At 37.4% G+C, this 20,369-nt stretch overlaps 1 protein-coding gene across 1 annotated transcript in view; it reads right to left on the bottom strand.

The window, feature by feature from the left end:
* Positions 1 to 20,369, bottom strand: part of lama2 (laminin, alpha 2) — a 154,763-nt gene that overhangs the window by 100,152 nt on the left and 34,242 nt on the right. The window contains exons 2-8 of the mRNA XM_008397932.2: positions 19,927 to 20,097; positions 16,915 to 17,027; positions 7,884 to 7,935; positions 6,971 to 7,161; positions 3,674 to 3,853; positions 3,366 to 3,455; positions 792 to 909 (exon numbers count right to left, since the gene is read on the bottom strand). Coding sequence (XP_008396154.1) covers positions 792 to 909; positions 3,366 to 3,455; positions 3,674 to 3,853; positions 6,971 to 7,161; positions 7,884 to 7,935; positions 16,915 to 17,027; positions 19,927 to 20,097 — 915 coding nt within the window. The remainder of the gene's footprint in view (positions 1 to 791; positions 910 to 3,365; positions 3,456 to 3,673; positions 3,854 to 6,970; positions 7,162 to 7,883; positions 7,936 to 16,914; positions 17,028 to 19,926; positions 20,098 to 20,369) is intronic.

Raw genomic sequence — 20,369 nt, 5'->3', positions numbered from 1 at the left:
CAATTTCTCAGACTTGCTTGAGGTTAAAAGTATGTTGTTCTGTTGTGAAATGAGAATTTGCTGAAAAGTTATTGATTTAATGCCGCTGGCTAAGGTTGCTTGGATGACTTTGTACCAATGGCATAATAAGCTGGACTTGAATGAACTGCATTATAGGGAGGATAAAACTGATACATCACAAAAAGTCCCAATAAAAAGTAATGCAGCTTGTGGTTGTTATGTGACAAAATATGAACAAGCCCAAGATGCATTCATATTTTTTGCGTGGCGCTGTAATTTTTTTTAATTGATAGTTTAGCAATTAAACATTCTGGCCCTGCTCCACCTTTAACGATTGATTCTGCAGTGCTTGCTCCAGTTACAGGCTTCTTCACAGAAGCGACGTTATGTCAGTATCAAGGCACGGAAACTGATTACAACTTTGCCTGTGTAAAATAAAAGTAAGATTACATGTTGTAATTTGTTTTATGATCATGGTTTCCGACATTGTCCCTTTATGGCTGTTGAGCAAGGATGCAGGGGTGACTTTTGATAGTCTAATATAACCCAAAGTCCAATTCCAGCCGGCTGGATGGAGTCAGCGCTGAACACTCTTTTAGAGTAATTTCAGGTTAGTCAAATGTAAGGTTGAAGTACATCAGGGTATTTGGTTCATATGGTTCAATATGGTTAAAGGAAACATTATGTAGCATAACACGAGTGACTTTGTTTCCACACCGGGTGACATGTTATGGATGAACGTATAACCCAAACGTGCACACGAGAAAATAAAATATGAATTTTTTCCTTACTCTCACAGACGTGTCGAGTGAGGAAGGTTCCCGCCATCCATGGCTGCTGGTGGTAACCCGGGCAACAGTGATCGCAGCTCTCCCCGCATGTGTTGTGCTCACATTCACAGCTGAACTTCTACAGAGATACACAAATGCAAACACAGTCGCTGTGTGTTTTACAGATGTTGAAGCTGTTTGGATTTATTAGTCCTCTGCAGGCTGGAAGCTGATTATGAGAAGATGGCTGCAAAATTTGAACAGAAGGAATGGGCACAGTCTGAAATACCACTCATGCCACTTCTTCACCAGAGAAGTGGCATGTTGATTGTCTGAAAGGCATATCAATCAAATGAACAAGCTCACTAAATCCAAATCGGTAAGTCAAATAGGGTTGCCAAGTTAACAGAAAAATATACATAATTCAAGCGTGAATTTAGTTTTTATTGAACATTTTTTTCTGCTTTAGTGTTCTTCCACTGGCCTGTAGCCATCAACTTGGAAAGTTAAACGGAAGGACAAAGTGCAACAGAGTATTGGTCTTTAAGTTACATCCCCCAGCACATCTTTAACACACCTGATTCAGATGATTGCAGTTTAGCATCGCAGTCACTGATCAGCAATCACCTGAAGAAAGTTGTGCTTAAGCAGGGAAACATATAAAACATGCAGGACGATGCCAAAAGGATCAACAGCGGCTTTAATAACCATGGTTACGAAGGTTTTCAAAACGTCTAGCGGGCTATCGGGCCTTGAAGATCGACTCTGGACATTTCTGTTTTACGTCATGTTTTGATCACGACTATTTCAGTGTTTTTTGTTGTCACTCTGACTAAAAAAATGACAAATACAAATGTCTCAAATGAAATGACTTTTCTCCCATTATTAACCGTCTGAAGATAGATCTTACAATTTTTTGGCAATAACAGATCAGATTGAGGACAAGCTATTTTTCCTTAAAAATAGTCCCACATATCTAAAAAAAAAAAAAAAAAAAAAAAAAAAAAAGACAGCTCCACATAGTGAATCACAACAAGACTGACCTGTTAAAAGCCTAACAAACAACATTGTATCCACAGGAGAGCGAGTTGCACTAAAAAAATTTGCCAGCTCGCCAGCAAATAGAAAATTGGTTTTCTATTATTCCCCCATGAGAGAAATAAAATTTAAGCTAAAACATGGCCAGTGAAAAGCAGAATGTAACAGGAGGCTGGCCAATTCCAAGGTTCAGCAATTCAGCGGAGGATTTTCTGTGAATTGGGTTATTCTGTGAGGGTGTTAGATTTAACTGGGAGGAGTTGTGGTGCAGTAGCAAAGGCGAAAGCCAAGTTTGGATTTGTTGGCAGTGGCGAATTTCCCCCTTTTATTTGAAACAGAAAACATTTGGCGGCCATTGTGCCGAGCTTTCATCTGAGACATTCGAGAAATTACAGCTCCATTATGTGCTTACCCAAAATGTCCTGCATTAGTTGTTTGAAGTTGTGTAAAAAAAAAACAACAAAAAAACGAGGCGGGTCTGATTTTCACAAAGTTAAGAATAATGTGGAAACAATCCAGACAAATACTGGTAGTAAGCTATGTTAAGGTATTAAAATACGTATTCTTCTTACATTCAAGCAACATCAGAGAAAGTTCTCATGTTTGTCAAGTCACAAATGTAAACTTAAATACTTTATCTCAAATTCATGCATTGCTGATTCTTTCTGGCAAAACAGCTCTACATCAGATAGATTGGCTCAAGAAAGTGCATGATGTTTTTTTAAATGATTTGCTAAAAAGTCATTTGCCACAAATACATAAAATATGTGACTAAATATTAACATGCTGAGCTATGTTCTTAGATGCAAAACATTGTAACAGACCACAGTACTATAATTACAATTAATATGCTATATTATTTCACCAGCAGCAGTTTGATAATTGTTGCAATTTAGTTGCATTTCAAGTGTTTAAAATGTTGGTCTATGTTATAAAATCCTAATAAAAAATTCAGGGGGCTGAATACTTTTGCAAGCTAATGTAAATACGCCACTTTCAGGCCAAACAAACAACTTAACAGCTAAAAAAATAAACTAAAGACCAGCATCAGTGTGGCTCAATCTGACAGTGCTACTCGGTTTAAACACTTCTGCAAGATAACCTTTAAGGCTGGAAAGAGAAAAGAAAGTAGGAAACTGGAGCTCAACACACTTTACTGATATCACTTCTTTTCACTGAGATCATCGCAGAGGGACCAGACACCGGTGTCACATCTGAGTTACACAGCGTATTTAAGCCTCAGGACATCTGAAAATCACACACGATTAAGCTTATGTGTGTGAGTGTATGTGGTCAGAGAGAAAGAGAAAGAGAAAGAAAGATCAGATGTCTGGTATCAAACACACCTGTGTTTGAAGTGACATGAGAGACAACCCTCCGCAGTGTCACCTGAGTCCCTGAAGGCAGCTAGACACATAAACTCAAAAGTTTGATATGAGGTCATAAAAACGCTGCAGCCTCGGGGTTCTCTTTGCTCTCGTTTAGTACTATAGAAGTGCTCCATTACCTTCATGGTATTGTTAACTGGACTTAGAAGTAGAGAGCGGAGTGCTGTACCTTCGTAGCAGGGTTGAGTGGACAGGCTTTGGCGTGGCCATAACAGATGCACATTCCTCCAACCGAGATGTCCTTAATGGAATAATAGTACTGGCAAGAGAAAGGGAAACATGTTATGTTAAAAGTACACTGGTCTTAAAGATAAAGGGTTGAGCGTTTATCTGCTAAAAACAAATAAATGTTTCCTAGAATATTTTTTCTCAAAAAAAAAAAAAAGGTGATTCTGTATCTTAAATTTTACAGTAATTGGAGGCAAACAAAAAAAAAAAGCTACAAAACAAAAATGTCGCTGTGCTTTTGAGGCTCACCCGTCTTGTCACAATGGGATCGATGTCTCTGGGGTCACTAAGTGTCAGAGTCATGAGGTCAGCGTTCAGCGTTCGTATTCGCTGGAACACCAGCCTGATGTAGCGGGCAGAGGTGAAGTTTAGCAGGGTGGGAGAGGGGTTATCTGCACTGGGTCGCCCATTGATCAGAGACGTGTGGATCTATAGACAGAAGTACAGGCTTATATGGAGCTAATTGAAGACATGCTGCCAAGAACCCACAATAAACCCCCACAGTGCCATCATAAACAAACGTCAAAATCAGAAAGAGAACACGTCTCAAATATCTAACTTAAATGAGAATTTGTGTGCCCCATATACTGGTCAGATATATCAGTTTGTTTTATTCCCTCACACTGTTCCTATCCACTTGTCTTTAAATATTTTAAAAGTTATCCTCCTCCTCTTAGGTTAACATATCTGCAGCTGAATTTTTGACCTTCACTGCCTGGATATGATGTGAACAGAGTCAGCAAACTGTTTGTAAAATTCTTGTGCAAAGAGGAAAGTTTCTCTGAGCTTAGCCAAACTTTAGGAGTCCAAGTATAGAAAACTAATTTTGAATACCAGCATTTGTTTGCAATTCAATGCAGGTCCAACAGACAACTTGCACAATTGACCGAACATTGTTTGCGACAACATAAATGAAGCGTGCATTGAATAATCCAGTTGAACTTTGTTTCTTTGCATATTCCATGCTCTGCATGGTCTATATATTAAAAAAGCACTAAAATCAGCTCAACAAAAACTACAGAAATCTGAAAMTTATTAGTTTTATTTAACTAAGCAAAATAAAATAAGTAAGTTCACAATTGACAAATGTATACTACAGAATAGAGTTCAATTTAAATGAGTGCAGGCAAGTTGTAATAAAAAGAAAAAGATTCTGAGAAAAGTGCCCACAAAAGTGGACATGAAGTAAAATATATGCTGACCAATTTTTATACAAACATATAATTTTGACAAACTGCAATATAAATATAAAATATTCATTTTAGCCTTGAAGATATAGACCATTTTAAACAACAGTTGTAAGATGGGTGGTTCAAAAATCTTCACTTCTTTTTTTTTGTTTTAATATGTTACCTTTGAAACCAAATTTTCCTAAAACACAGCAACTCACAACAATGGAATTTCAGGACAGCACAGATTAGGAAACCAAAACCATATATTGTTGACATGACCTACAGTATATTTAAAATGGTGATTTTGCTATAGTTTCTATCACAGATAACCAATACTCAACAAGAAGCCATGTTATAAGCAGGGTGAGGCTCTAATTGTCTGTCTGTCCATCTGTCTGTCTTGTTAATGTGGCCAAAAGCAACATTTGGCATCTGTAAAAAAAAAAAAAAAAAAAAGTCTAACAGAGAGCTGACTGCGTGCGTGTGAGTGTGTGTCAAGGGGGAACACTTGATGGGTGTAGTATGTGTGTGTGTGTGTGTGTGTGTCAAGGGGGAACACTTGATGGGTGTAAGCTGCACACTTGGAAGTAGAAGATGATTTTTATATATATATGCGTGCGTGTGTGTGTATGTGTGTGTGTGTGTGTGTGTGCGTGTGTGTGTGTGTGTGTGGGGTTGACAGCTCCCTAGCCGTCTGATCACAGTGAAACCATAATGAGTCGTAGGCGATGTGTCACTGCATCGCACACATTCACAATGTCATCTCACCACTCAACACACATGGCAGCACACACACACACACACACACGCACGCACACGCACACACACACACCTCCGTCGTTACTTGCAGCTCTTGACATCTCCCAGCTCACACCCCCTCTAGCGCTCCCCCGCAGGACACAAGCACGAACAGCACGAACAGCACAAACACAATGTGCACACACACCAGCACGCGTAAAATGTACTCACACACAGGTTTTCACAAAAAGCATCAACAATTAGAAGGCTTTGTAGGCCATGAGAATGTGCGACTGGTTCGTTTTCACCCGGAATTTGTGTGCATGGGAAGATGTTTGTGTGTTTTGCAGTCCTTTTTCTCTTCATTAATGTCAGTTACTGCAGGCTTCCTCCTCTGTTCATCCTGGATGCAATCACACAAAGCTGATCAAAGCGGCATCACAGTAAACACTGGTAAACTCAAGCTGTGCGAGTCTGAGCTTAGCAAAAAAAGAAAARAAAAAAAAAAAAAAAACGACGAGACTTCTGTTACTGATTAAAATGTTTTATGGTTATGCACGTCACCAGAGCATCACTCGTCCCCTCATTCACTTCTCAGCACATGTAATTACCTCCAATTAGCCACTAGTACAGCAAATTAGCTGATGTGTCATAGCCACGGACCTTTTTTCTTCATGATTATATATTATTCTCTATGTTTTCTTGACTGTTCTTTGCAGTTGTTTGTGATGCACCAGGAATATGTTGCTACTATAGAAGCTTGCACAATTGGCTGAACATTGTACAAAAAAAAAAAATTCTGAGAAAATGTTGATTTTCACTTTCTAGTCAAATATGTTTTTTCTTTTTTTTATGTTGAATTCCATTTGTTTGCAGAGTAAATCTGGGGGTATGGGGGAATCTCATAGCTGATTAACATACCAGCTTTATTGGATGTTTACACGCCTTTATTAATGATTTCAACCAATAAGATAAACATTTGGCCAATTTGCGTGGCCAACATCACCCTACCAGACACTGGTAACAGGCTGCTGGGAAAAAAAATTATTAGTGAGAGTTGTTGTTCTTTTTTTTTTTTTACAACTTTATTTGCTTATAATACTCACACATCAACAGCTATTTTGATTTTTGATTTAATTTACCATGATTTGTTTTTTTTAAATCAGTTTCTTAATGTTTTAAGAAAATATACAACTATCTCCTCCAGGGGAATCCAGAGGCAAAAGCTCACTTTTGTCTGCACGCCTTCCCAGTCATACCAGTTGACAGTCAATGCTGCAGGGAGAGGTTACTGCAAAAATAATGTGAATGTACAGATTTTCCAGGTTTCTCATCAGGCATGGAGGTGATTTTCTGAAACTTTCAGGGCTGGTTTCTCGCTGATCTGGTTTGCAGAGCTCCAACGTTCAAATGGCCGTTTCTTCTTTATTTTTTTCAGTCACATTTGTAGGGACTGTTCTTAAAGACCCAACTGTTTCTAGTTCACCATCCATTTGTTTGTCACAAGACCTTGTGTTTACGTGTAAATTATTTCATTTTCCTGGGCTCCTGAGCGGGAAGTGGGCGTTTGGAAAGAATCTGAAAGACCATCAACAACGAACGTGGCTGTCGAATGTGTTGCAACTTAAACCCTCACCTCTCCGTTCTCCAGCGGATGAACCTTTGAATAAAACGACGTGCAGATCACTTCATCATCTCTGGTGTAGGACGGCGGTCCAGTCCGTGGATTTATGTTGAACCTCGTCAGACACTCCGTGTCTGTGATCGCGTAGTACTGCCAAGGTTCAAAGGTCACGCCATCTATTGAGCGCTCCAAGATCCAATTACCTGTGGACAAAAATATTAATGATGGAATGCATCAAATATGTGACGCGAAGATGAGAAAAGAATCGATGCAAACAATGATGGACGACCTATACCGCTGTTTAGGTTCATGCTGATTATTATACACTAAAAATTGACAGAATGTTTAATTTCATATTTATCAAAGTAGCTTGTAGTGAACTGCTCCAAGATTTGACTAATTGCATGCAAAGTGAAGGGAGTGTAGTTAATGGAAAAAATAAATAGACTAGATAAAGAATAGATAAGACAGCATCAAGCAGCAAATATATGAATCAAATAAATCTACGTATGGATACCTGGGAAGTGTTAAAGCTGACGTTTTGTCAGTACAGATTAACATAATTAAATTAAGATCTGATCTGTTTGAGAAACTTATTCCCTTCTATGTTCCACCGTTGCAGCAGACTTGACTCCAAGAAGGCTACACAATATTACTAATGCATTCTAAAGTAAAACCACTAATAATTTAATGGAGGTCTAATCATTTAATTAATGTAAATTCTTCTTCAGAGGATCATTTGCTCTTAAGGTTGTAATTAGAGGATTTATTCACTCATGAGACAAAGGCTGAAAATATGCTACCAACATTCCCTCTAATCACATGCTCTTTGCTTCATAATCAAAAGCTGAGAAGCTCAAAATAGGGTTTTGCCGCCTTAATAAACATGTGGCCACAGCACATTATTAGCATCCATAATTCATACCTGGACGAGGCGAGTTGGCTGCCTTTATTATCACATAAGCAACCTGGAAAACCTGGAAAATGCAGACAAGAAAAAATAAAGACAAAATTACTCTGGTGCCCAAAAAAACAAGTATAGTTAATACAGATTTTTTTTTTTTTTTGTTAATGATCTGACAATCTTTTTCTTTCTCCAAATTGTAAAAGTAAACACAACCACAGAAAGATGTGCAGGCAAAGCTCAAACCAAGAAACAAAAACAAAGATTAGATGTAGGTCAAATGTGGACTCCCTGTGTCTCCCCGTCACCACCCTGTTTTTCCTTCGTTTTTTTTTTTTTTTTCTTTGCAAGCACATCTTTCTTTCTTCTCATGATGTGGGAAGCAGAGTCATATTGCAGCAATTAGAATGGAGAGAAACAGCAGAGTGTGTTTGCGTGTGTGTGAGAAAGTGTCTTTTGGGGTAACCTTATACCGGTTATTCAAGCCACCTACAAAGAGTCACTGTTACCAGAATGCAGGATGGATGTGTGTGTTTGTGTGTTGAGAGATAGAGCAAGAGTGTAAAAGTGTGCATGAGTGAAAGACAGAATTTAAGTTTTCAGCTGTATCTTGTTATATGACGACGCTTTGATAGAGCCAAGCAGCTCTTCAGCTGTGCCCTGATGAACAGAATTAGCTCATATAGTGTATACGCTTTTTTCTCTTTTTTTTATTTAGCTGGGAGGGGGTGTTTCAGTGAGTCACATTCTCAGTTTTGATCAAATGTGGATCAAACGAGAAAATTCTTCTGCCTCAAAAGCTCAACACAGCATCAACAAATAAAACGGCTGATAACTGTCCTGCTACAGATCACACATAAATGTCACTTAAACTGAGGATGTTTACTGACAGTTAAGAGATTTAATTTGAGATTCTACCAGGATCAAATTTAATTGGCCAGACTGCAACTACTTAAAAAAAAAAAATGTTTCTTTTATGTTTCTCTTCTTTTTATATGGCAAGAACTACAAGCTTATAGCAGCGGGGTGTCTGGGAGTTTCATCAGGTTTAGTTTAAAGCTCTGCTACTTTCACTCACAATAAAACAAACAAAATGACGTTGGTGCATAAAAAACACAAAGTAAGAGGAATGTACAAGTGAAAACGTTCAAGTTTTAACGGATCTCGTTAAAGGACAATCTGAAATAAAAAAAATTTAAAAAAAATTGAATAATTGCAATTTGAGAGCAGATTAAACTAATGTTCTACTCTATCATTTTGTGGTGCTTGTTCAAATATCAATTAATATTAAAATGCAGGAGACAAAGGATTAGAAGTATCCATTATTGTTGCTCATTAATTCAAGTAACAAAGGACATATTGCATTGACACCAAGAAGCAGAAAACTGTAGAAGTTGTCTTCTAGCAGCAAAAATGAACATGCAATTTATTTGAAACTAGCTAAGGGTCACTTATCCAAATATTAGGGGGGATGCATGTATACTGTATGTATCTGCTTGTTAGCATAGAAATGAACATAAATAGAGAGAAAATGCAAATCCAAGACTCGTTAAAAAAAAAAGAAGTTAGAATTATAGGGTACAATTTTTTTGATCCACCTAAAAAAACACTTTTTTTCATCATTATAAACCATTCAGATCAATATCCAAATCATGCCTCTGGTGAGTTTATGAATATTTTTGACGAGGATTGTACTTCCCAATATGAAATGGTTTTCTCTCCTGGATTTATTCACATGTCAAAAGCATAAAAAAATAAAAAATCCTTCACACACAGATTAAGCATTTCGGGGTTTGTAGCTCTTCAACTTGATAGTCATAAAACATCAGTGATGGGCTTTTATGGAACATTTGTTCAAAACACACAAATGAAAACATTTAGTGCTATATCAATCCATTTAAGCCTCGTGTCCAGCATGGTTGCGTTGCCCACAATTAGGCTGAAAAATTCATTTTGTCTCAGTTTGCTTTGGACACAGTTACAGAGGTTGAACTGAACAGCTGGTGTTTACGGGTCACTCAAACGGAAACGTGTTAAAATTCTCTCTGGCTCGACAAACTGGCATTAACTTTCATTTCCGGATTGCACTTTCCTCCGCAATTTGCACACAAGAGAACAAAGGACTGATTTAAAGTGGGGRAAAATCTGAATACGATTAAGGACGTATAAAATTGTTGTTTCGGTTTCAGATGTAAAGCACAGACGCAATCTTGTAGTGTCACAGCTGGACGTTGCGTCAGAGCAGCGGAACTGGTATGCAGGCTCGTTAAAATTTACCATCACTTCAGATGAAATGCATTAACATCTCTCTGGACTAATAACGCAGGCACTGGCACAGCTCTCCGTTATGTGAATCATCCAGAATTACAGCCCACTGCTAAACTAACTGAATGCAAGCAAGCAGCAGACATTCAGTGCAACCATCTCGGTGCAAAGCCTAACCGCTTTTTAACTGAGCGGACAAACAAAACATTTAAATTGCAGACACTTTCGATGCAGCTGTATTTTGAATCATTGCGTTTTGATAAGGTACAAAACAGATTACGCTAAAAAATTGGCCTATAAAATCCACCATATGTGAATTTGTTATTGATATTGCCAAAAAATGCTATTTTAATGTAAATACAATAAAAAGTACATGTCGTGTACAGACTGGGTGTTATTTTGGCATTTAAAGCTTTTAAATGTTTTTTAGCAAACACATAGCACCAGATGCTACACACTCTCCCACGTAAGCTACTGTGCAGCTTTACACCAACAAAGTTACATTTGCTGCAACAGATGCTTAGTTAACAATGTTTTTGTTTGATATGTTTCTCTCTTAAAGCTCTGTGTATTCAATGTTTACTGAAACAGTCAAAAACAAACTGAGCTAAAAATGACTGTGTCATAAGCTTGTTTTTCTCAGCATTAAAATCTACAAAATCTAAAACTTACCAAGTTAAAACTCCAATCTCATGTGTTTGCGTTTTAATGTGATTTTGTGTGATATAGCACCACAAAGTAGAGCAAAAGGACAAGTAAATGTATAGGACTTTCAAGTCTCATCTACTTCAATAACCCCAAATAACACCCAGTGCAACAATGCCAACTATTTAGCAAATACGGTCCACTCCTGTATAAGTTAAATTCAGGCGAAAAAAAAAAGAAAGAGAACAAAAAATACTACCAAGACATCAACAAAATTGTAGAGGAGTTCAAAACAGGGTTTGGAGTAGTGATGGGCCAAACGACACCGAAACCTCGGCACATGTGCCGAGCAAACAAGATGAAACCGTGTCGGTGCGCGTATCACTTTAAGGAAAACCACGTGACCGACAGTTCCTGTACCGTTTGGAAGTGACTGCGCCAAACTGTATTGACGACGGAGAAACTATGTCAACACGTTTGTGGGTTTTGTTGATGGAGATACTTGGTGTTCTTTGCTTTGCGTTGGTTTTCGGCTCGTATTTGACTACAGGCATGGATCAACCAAGGGAGAGGAAGTTTTCTCCCACGTTTTCTCGGATTATTCAAATTCCTTTCCATGGGATATTTGAGTTAGTTTACATGGACTAACTTTTATTTGTATTTGTTGGATTCACTCCTCCCAATCCACTGGAGGGCCCTCCAGGGCAACTATAGAGTTAAAGACTCAAACGAAGAAAACTGACACAGTACCAGTAATGAGCTTAGGCTGCCGTTAGCTGAATCTCCCATAAAATCATATTTTACTGCTGTTCATGAGTGTTGCCCAACGTGGTGAGTTACATTAATGCTGTAAGCTGTGAGATTTGAGTTTTTATCTGTTCTAAGCGTGCGCTTGGTGAATTTGCTAGAGCTAATTAGCCAAATGCTAGCTGTTTGCTGCAGTGTGATATTTGAATGCCGATGCTTATTTATATTACGAAGTGTTCTAAGAGTAAACTTTAATTTATAACCGGCTAGTCAAGTCAAGCCAAGCTCCTAAATCTACGTCTAAGTTTGTGTTTATTGAATATTGCAATGCTAAGTAGTGACGTTTCGTCTTTTTTTTACTTTTACAGTTTAACCGGCATGTCCATGTAAAAGCACTCGGCTATAAAATTGACAACAACAACGGATATCTTATGTTCTTTGTAACAATATTGTAGGTGAAAAATGTAGGATTTGCTCCCAGGTTTTGTCTTACTGTAAAGCGAGCACTTCCACAACACTGAGGCGTCCCGTCTTTATTTAATTCCTTTTCTTCTTCTCTTCTATGGCGGATCGCAAGCAACTTTAAGGTGCATACCGCCACCTACTGTACACAAGTGTGTAGTAACATTTCTTTAAATCTATTAAATTCTATTTTGTAATCTTGTATTTTGAAGAAAAATAAATAATGCCTTTCTTAATCTATAAATTTTATTTAATTTGCCTGCAATGACTTTCTAAATCTAGAAGATGTCACTGTAACTGACAAACGCTTACAGTCTCAGCACAGTGTCAACACAGTTTGGGAAATGTGCCACACACCCAGTGAGGCCTCATCTGCCCATCACTAGTTTGGAGGTTAAATAATGTTCCAAGCTTAGAACATCTCAGAGTGGTGTTAGATCCATTATCTGGAAATGAAAAAATTGGAAAAAAAAAGCTGATAGGCTGAACAAAAAGAATTAATCAGAAAAGCTACCATGGAAACTCTGGAGGAGCTGCAGAGACCCATATTTAATCTAGGGAAATCTGTTGACAGCTCTGAAGCTGGCTGGTATAGAATGTTTCAATTAGCAAAAGTGTCTTTATTCTTTTATGATTTCTCCAAAGATTATCTAAATGAAAACATCGCTTCAAACATGTTGATGCAAAGCATTAAGCCTACTTTATGCTACCACATCTATCATCTAATTAATAATCATTGAACTTTGCAATTAGGAGCTGGTAGACTTAATAGCTGTGTTCTCATGGAAACCTATCATCCAGGTACAAACTGAGAAAGAAACAGGTCAAGTTCACTTTAGCCCATCTATTAACAAAGACGATCCATTTAAAGGAACATGCCACTCAAACAGGAAATATCACGAGACCAGCTAATCTTCATAGCAGTCCCTTAATGTTAAATTGTTGTAATGAAGAACTCATCTAATATTGTTTCTGCCTCACAAGAAAAAAAAAAAAACAATTTAAATAAATAAAATTATAAACATGCAAAGAGGGCAAAATAAGACCTTTAAGAAAAAAATAAATGTTTCTAATTACTCTTTCCTCCAAGCATGCTCATCTTCAGGTTGGTCCTTTTTTAAAGTCAACTGATAAGAGATTGTTAATGTGTTCTCTAATAAAAATTTTAGTCATTCATCTGAGCATTTTGCAATTATAAAAGCCATTTCCACTAATGCATACATAATGAAGTTAACTAAACGTGGGGCATGTCCTTCTACTCTGTGGAAGCCTTCAAATGTTCAAAATTGGCTGCAAGTGTGTGTATGTGTGTATGTTGAGGTATTTTTGAGATGTGGATAAAAACATCTTTTGAGTGGCAGCCTCTTTCAGGACCCCGATCACCAGGTTCTCTTTTCCTCCCAAGAGAGCAGAGCCGGTTCGTGATTTGACCGCCGTCCATCAATCAAACTGATCGCTGCATTTCCATAACAACTGCAGTGTAAATGACTTCTGTCTGAGGCCAAGAAAAGATTTTCACATTTTAAACCAAGTTATGTCACCAATGGCAAAGTAGTCCTATTAAATGTGATTTTAATCTACAGAAAATACATTAAATTCTATAATAGCAGAAAGATTTCAAGACATCTGCTGCAGTTGCAATTTTTTTTTGTTTTCACATTGAACAGTTGGACATCTCGTAACAAATGCAATATTTCGCATTAAATGTTCAAAGAAAATCATCAAATTTTATCCTTAAAGCTCTCAAAAGGTGCAAAATGAATCACAGGTCTCTCTCTAGATAACTTCCAGTGTATTTTCGGGTCTGATGCATTTCCAGGCACAATTACCGTTCAAGAATTTGTCTGAAAAATTGACAAGGAACATAAACAGACATCAACTGTCTCGCTCACGCACACACGCCAACACACGTGGCCCCTCAGCTCCCACTTTCTCTCTCATTATTTAGTCTTTCTGTCCAGAGAGGCTCAACAATAACAAGGGAGGAAATGAGAGTGCTGATGTCATAGGCGATAAACCACACATACTTGCACACAAGGGCACTGTCATTTTCTGAGTGAGATGACTGTAGTCACAGGGGAAATTTTGTGCACTGGAGGGTAAATAGCTTTTCGTTGGACTGATTGAGCACCACACATACAGACACATAAAACGCCTACCAAAAACACGCACACATGTGGGCACATATAGTTAAAAACATGTCCGGTTCCTGACAGAGAAGTCAGAAACTGGTGTATGTGGCACAAGCTCCACAAATGACTAATAAGTGAATCTGTGAAGATGCCTACATGCATTTTTTTTCACATTTGGGAAGATGATTATTTATGAGAATGAAACATTGCCACACTGAATGCTGCAATTAATGGGCTTAAAGGCAAGAAAAACGTCTCACGTTTAGATGTATACTCACTTTCCTTCTCACATCTTGCTGGCTCATTGTCAGGACCTTTGTGCCTTTAGACACTCCTCAGTTTTTGGTCCGTATTGAAATGATATAATTTAGTTGCTGCAGTAAATCTCCTGCTCCACCACATAACAAAGATGCTTTATTGGACTGAGATCTGGGGACTGTGGAGGCTGTCCTATTTAAACAATGCTCAACCTGTGCTAAGGAGTCCAAAGTGTGTGAAGAAATAAACCCTCACAGCAATACACCACCAACTCCACCCTGAATCACCGACACAAGGCAACTTGCATATTGATTAAAGGTGACCCATCATGCTTCCTTGAACATGTTAGGATAGGTCTGTGGGCTAAACAAAATACGATCATTTACATTTTTTTTTCCTTTTTACACAAAATCATTCTTGGGTAATGAGATTTTAGTCTGGTCAGTTCTGCTGATTTGGAGCTTTAAGTCTTGGGAGTCCGAGCTGCTGCTGGCCACGCCACTCAACTCAACATGTACCATCGCACATGAAAACAGATGTGCAATTATACAACCATCCATCTTTGAAAAGCACAGCAGAGCTTCCTGAACCACCAACAAGAATGCAGCGAGTGGTTTCTGGATGGCAAGTCAACAACAAAACACATACAGTAGTAAAACCAGCTGACCAAATGTGCTGTAGCTCAAAATATTAACTTATTGGAAAAAAAAAAGCCTGGGTGGTTTTATTTACACACTTGGGCTGTTTTTAGAAGCAGCAGAAACCCAAATGGAAGTACAAAAACATGCAAAATGTGAATTTCCCATACTACGTCCCCTTTAAGCTACATTCTCTCCCTATTGTTTGAATGTGGCGAGTGACACAGAGATCCATCAGAACTCAGTAATGGTTTTTTTTCTAATCCGGCAACAGATATGATTAATTTTGGACCCACTCCCATAAATGTTCCCCAAGGAAAGGTTAGAATTTTGTGTGAAATGTTTTTGCAATAAAACAAATGTGTTTTTTCCCCCACACAGTGTTATTAGGGACTGCATTAAGTGTGGACTGTGTCGCACTATAGCAATAATTAGACATGGGATTCGGTTAAACTGAACATGTAATTTAGGCTGAATTGGCAACGACAACATTAAACGGAACATCATAACGTCCACTTGTGCTTGTTAGAAGAAGACTAATCGTAATCTCCCCAAACAGCTCTTATGACACAATAAGGTATCATATGGCTACTGAGAGTTGTTATCATTATACTCCCCAAAAGAAGCTCCACGGTTCACGTTGCCATACATCCCTCCATGTGTTTGCGTAGGTTTGCTCTGTGCAAGTCTGCTTCCTCCCACACTAACAGAGACACTCACAATAAGGCAACTGCAGACTGGTATATGTGCTTTTTCTGTCTGAAAGTCTTCTATAAGTGCCTTCCTCATGTCTCTGGGGTTTCTTACTACAGCAATAACTAATTTAATATGCTTGGAAATAAAACAACTAAGAGTGAAATATGTACATTAGGAAAGCCATAGCAGGAAAGACAGAAAACGTGTCCTTTTATTACAGACAATAGAGTTTGGATCCGGATATGCTTCATCAGTTTTAATGAATGACTTTGATGAGGACAAGCTGGAAGAAAATTGTGTGGAAATGAAGGCGCTCTGGATGTTATGCTTTCCCAGAATTTCGACATCTTTAATTGCAATTTTCTTTTAAAAATGAAAGGTCACCACCAACATTCTCTCCAGCTATTTTAAACTGCAATTATCACCATGTGAAAAGCAGCTCTGCACAGCCACCTTAGCAGCCTATTGATAATCACAGTCTAATAGGGGAAAAGGACATTTTTGACGCGCTGTTATTTTGAAATAAAGATCAGAACCTGCTTTTTTTGCTAAGTTTTTGCGCACAGAGGAAATTTGACTTTGGCTTCGCTTTGCTCTCAATGAAGCCGTTTCAAATATAAATATGGAGACGTAGAAAAAAAAGAAGCTGTTTGTTTCTCGTAAATATGCAAAAATACAGTGTTCTTATAAAATGCTGCTGCTCAGCTTTTTACTGGTACAGGAGTTACTGTAGTGATAGTAAGTTAAAAAAAATTTACTTTTTTTGTTTTTAATAGTTTTCACGGTCGTCCCCCATAAGTACCTGTCTGACTTGCTCCATGTTTTATGCGTTTTTGTGTACAGCAGTTTGGCAAACTGTTGTTTTCAAATGTCTTATGAAGAAAGACCCATTGTCTTGTGACATATAAGCGTTTATACAAAACTTACATAAAAGCAGATTCCAACTCCTCTCTCAAAAGTGAAGCTTCCAACAGAAAACAACCTTGAGCATACAGCTAAAACATTTCAGGGTTAAGATGTTCTTGTTTTTCTTTTTTGTTTTTTAGCCAGGTATTCTAAATAAAAAGTCACAATCTTGTTTTCCACTTTTAAAGACAGCAGAAATAGAAAATCTGAATAGTTTAGTTTAACTACATTTGTAATTTAATGAGCTCAGAGATGTAGAATATCAAATTTAAAAAATTGTGGTATTTTATTTTATTTTTTTACCTGTTTCAAGTCCAGTGTGACTGTCACATAGTGGTATTCCATCCCATTCATAATAGAAGGACTTTGCCACCAACGGTTGGTTCCATCTATGGCATATTCAATAGGATGATGCTCTGCACACAGACAGAAAAAGGTAGAATATTAGATTAAGTTTTGATGTTTTATCAGTGAAATTTGCATCCAAAAAACAAACAAAGAGACGAATCTCCTGCTGGTAGAAGGCAGACTAAACAAACAGATGTGTAGTTTCAGGCTTAAATGGCAGCTGTCAATCAATTGATGCTTAGGTTCAACATTTATAAAAAAAGAAAAGAAAAATGTGACAACTACTGATAGTCAAATAAAACATGCTTGTTTTCCCCAACCTTAATGTGACAAAGTTTCTCCCCAAAATTCAGTTTCTTTCGTGATACACAGAGAAAGACAGAATTCAGAATAAACTTATAATTAATGGGCAAGTGAATTTTTTCACCATATTGTGGTTTTATCTATATTGTACAACTCCAGGGCGTATAAACTTAAATACTTACTGGATTTCAGCACATCAACAGTAATGTGTTTTGTGTAATGTGGCTCAAGCACAAACATCCTGTATTAAGGTAAAAACAGAGATTTATCCGACTCTGATCAGGTAAACACTTTAAAAAGTCAAAAAGATGCACTCTTTGAAATTGCAGAGACACAAAAACAAACAACCATTTTGTACACGGTCACACAAATTAACTGGCAAAGATTTTAGGCGATTCAAGCATGAAGCCTCCAGGAGCCGACTCCCCTACAGCGCTGTCACTGGGAAAGATATTCCACAACTGCAGCGTTCCTGTTGAGCTCGGAAGGACTATATCGGGCACAGTTTTTTAGATATTTTTATCTATATGTCAGACATTATGTCTGAAATGTTTATTTGTAAACATATAAGTTATTACTCTAACTTTATCAGAGAAAAAACAAATGGAGGTGGAAAAATGTTAGTTTTACAACATACACTTTAATAGTTGCAAAATAATGCAAACATGTTCTAATAATGAAGGAAACTCACTTTTTTCAGGTGTCTATGTTTCCTGCTTACTGAACCTACTGTGGTTAAATAATAAAAAATAATACTTAACCCAGGTTGCCAAGCAATTGTGCACACGGTGTACTTAGTAAGCAAGCAGAATCTGTTCAATACAGTAATAAATATTAGATCAGATTGTCAAAAAAAAGCTCCCAACCTTCCATTCTGTTATTTTTTTCCACTTTATTTTGCATAACTTTGGCTGTGTTTAAGCAAATGGAGGAACATTTTTTGGCAGATTGTGGATTTAATTTTGTCATATACCTTTAAAGCTAAGGTGATCTGTGTCCCTCCACATTTTCTGTGGCACTGATTCATATTCAAAATGCATAGTCTTCATACACTAACACTGCTATTACATTGCAGTTTTCCAATTCTTACCCTGACTTTGATATTCCTTCAAAATGTTACATTACACCGATTTCCGGTAAGTGACAGTATTTCCTCATGCGTTCAAGTTGTCTTAGAAGTGAGATCTTGGTTTTAGTGTCTGCTAAATTAATTGCAACCACACACCATTAAGCCCCTGCACAATACCAAGAGATATCCAGCACAACAGTCATGTAAACAGCCAATTAAAACATATTGCTCACAGTACCCGCCTGTGGAGGAGCTTAGCCTGACCATTTTCATTTTTGGCTCTCGGTTGTTGTATTATCGCTCTTGCAAGTCTTACACAGCAGCTACTTTAGCAGGAGTAAGATATGTATGAGTTTTCTCTAATAAATGCTATTTTCCCTATGATTAGTTCTAGATTACCGTTTAATTTTGTTTTTCCTCGATTGTTTCTAACATTGGAAGTGAATTTAGCTCTAGTTGGAGGATGTTGGAATAAAGGCTCTGAATATGGTCGCAGTAAATTACAAAATTATGAAAGATCATGCGAATTGTTTGCTTTACAGATGAATGCGTCAAATGAAGCTTTTCTTCAGCTTCCTTTTTGACCATCAAAAAAAAAACACAAACATCATTCAAAACTTTCCTTTTTATGACATAAAGAGCACAAATTTAAGACCTGCTTGGGGATGTGCAGATGGCAATACCTCGAGTCAAAATGAGAAAACGGATAAAAACATGAAAAATATCTGACTCATAGCCTTAAATTGAACTCAGACTTTGTACAGGTAAGCCACAAAGAACAAAGCCAAATATGCTGGACAAGAAGGAAAACATGCTGTAAAAGCAGAGGATATGAAACCAATCTAAAAGTGAATGCTAAACAATCGGATGCTGGTCATTTCACTATATGGAGTTATGTTTTGCACACATTTTGACAATAGAATATTGAATGTGATTATCTATATTTGCTTTAAGGAAATATGGTTATGTAATTTCTACCAGCAGCATGCCACTTTTTTTCATTTAATTTTGTATGGGGTCATAATCAACTAGTCAGGCTCAATGAGGATTAGAAGCAAAAAGGAGCACTGTATTTACTCTTTATTTCATAATATAACATTAGATTGTAAACATAGGTGCATCTTATGGCAATTTATTTTTGTCCCTCCATATTACTTATCTACAATAAAAATAAAAATCAATATATCACAGTTTAAGTACATGATGATGAAGTGGTTTGTTTGAAGACTTGAAATGTAAAAGACCAAAATTTGACAAATGAGTTTCTTTCTTCCACTTTCGTAACATTATTTGTCCTCTTCCCATTTCACAACGAGTAGCCATAATATTATGAGAACCAGCAGGTTAAGTAAGTTTCACTGTTTGACTGATAAAGAAAAGTGTTAAAATACACAGTGCATCACAGTTTGTTGCAAAAGTCAGTTCTCATCTTTTTATTTAGCAACTGATTCCTCCGTGGATTTGATAATCATAATCTTAGATTAACACAACTTAGATTAACATCTGCCAAATAATCCAGTATTTAGTCAATACAGCAGGATTAGTTTGTGTGATCTCTCAGACTGGAACTGTTGCGGGTTGAGAATCTTTCTCACCAAATGTGTTTGTGCCCTGTTGGTTGCAGATCTGACACTGCGGGTTCCTCACAGGCTGACCAGGAACATGTTCCACCAGCTTACAGAACATCTCTGGTCCATTTGTGCCACAGGTAGCGTTAGTTGTTATGTCTGCCATTGTAGCCAGATTCAGCACCGCTGGGAACAGCCCTGAGAAACAGAAAAGCAACACATGACTGGTTACAAGAACTAATAGACGAATAAGAACAAAAGAGAAACTATATGCACTGATACAAAACAAGTGAGACATATTCTTGCTTGGATAAACAATGACATTTTTAAAGAAAAGAGACTTATTGGCAGAAGTGTCCTTAATTTGTCAGTCACACTAATACCATACCATACCATACCAACTTTATTTATAAAGCACTTTAAAACAACCACAGCTGATACAAAGTGCTGTACATTAAAACACAGCATAA

Source organism: Poecilia reticulata, linkage group LG21 (genome assembly GCF_000633615.1).
Source record: "Poecilia reticulata strain Guanapo linkage group LG21, Guppy_female_1.0+MT, whole genome shotgun sequence".
Lineage (NCBI taxonomy): Eukaryota > Metazoa > Chordata > Actinopteri > Cyprinodontiformes > Poeciliidae > Poecilia > Poecilia reticulata.
Note: the sequence above shows the minus strand (reverse complement) of the source record. Positions and strands in the feature narration are given on the sequence as shown.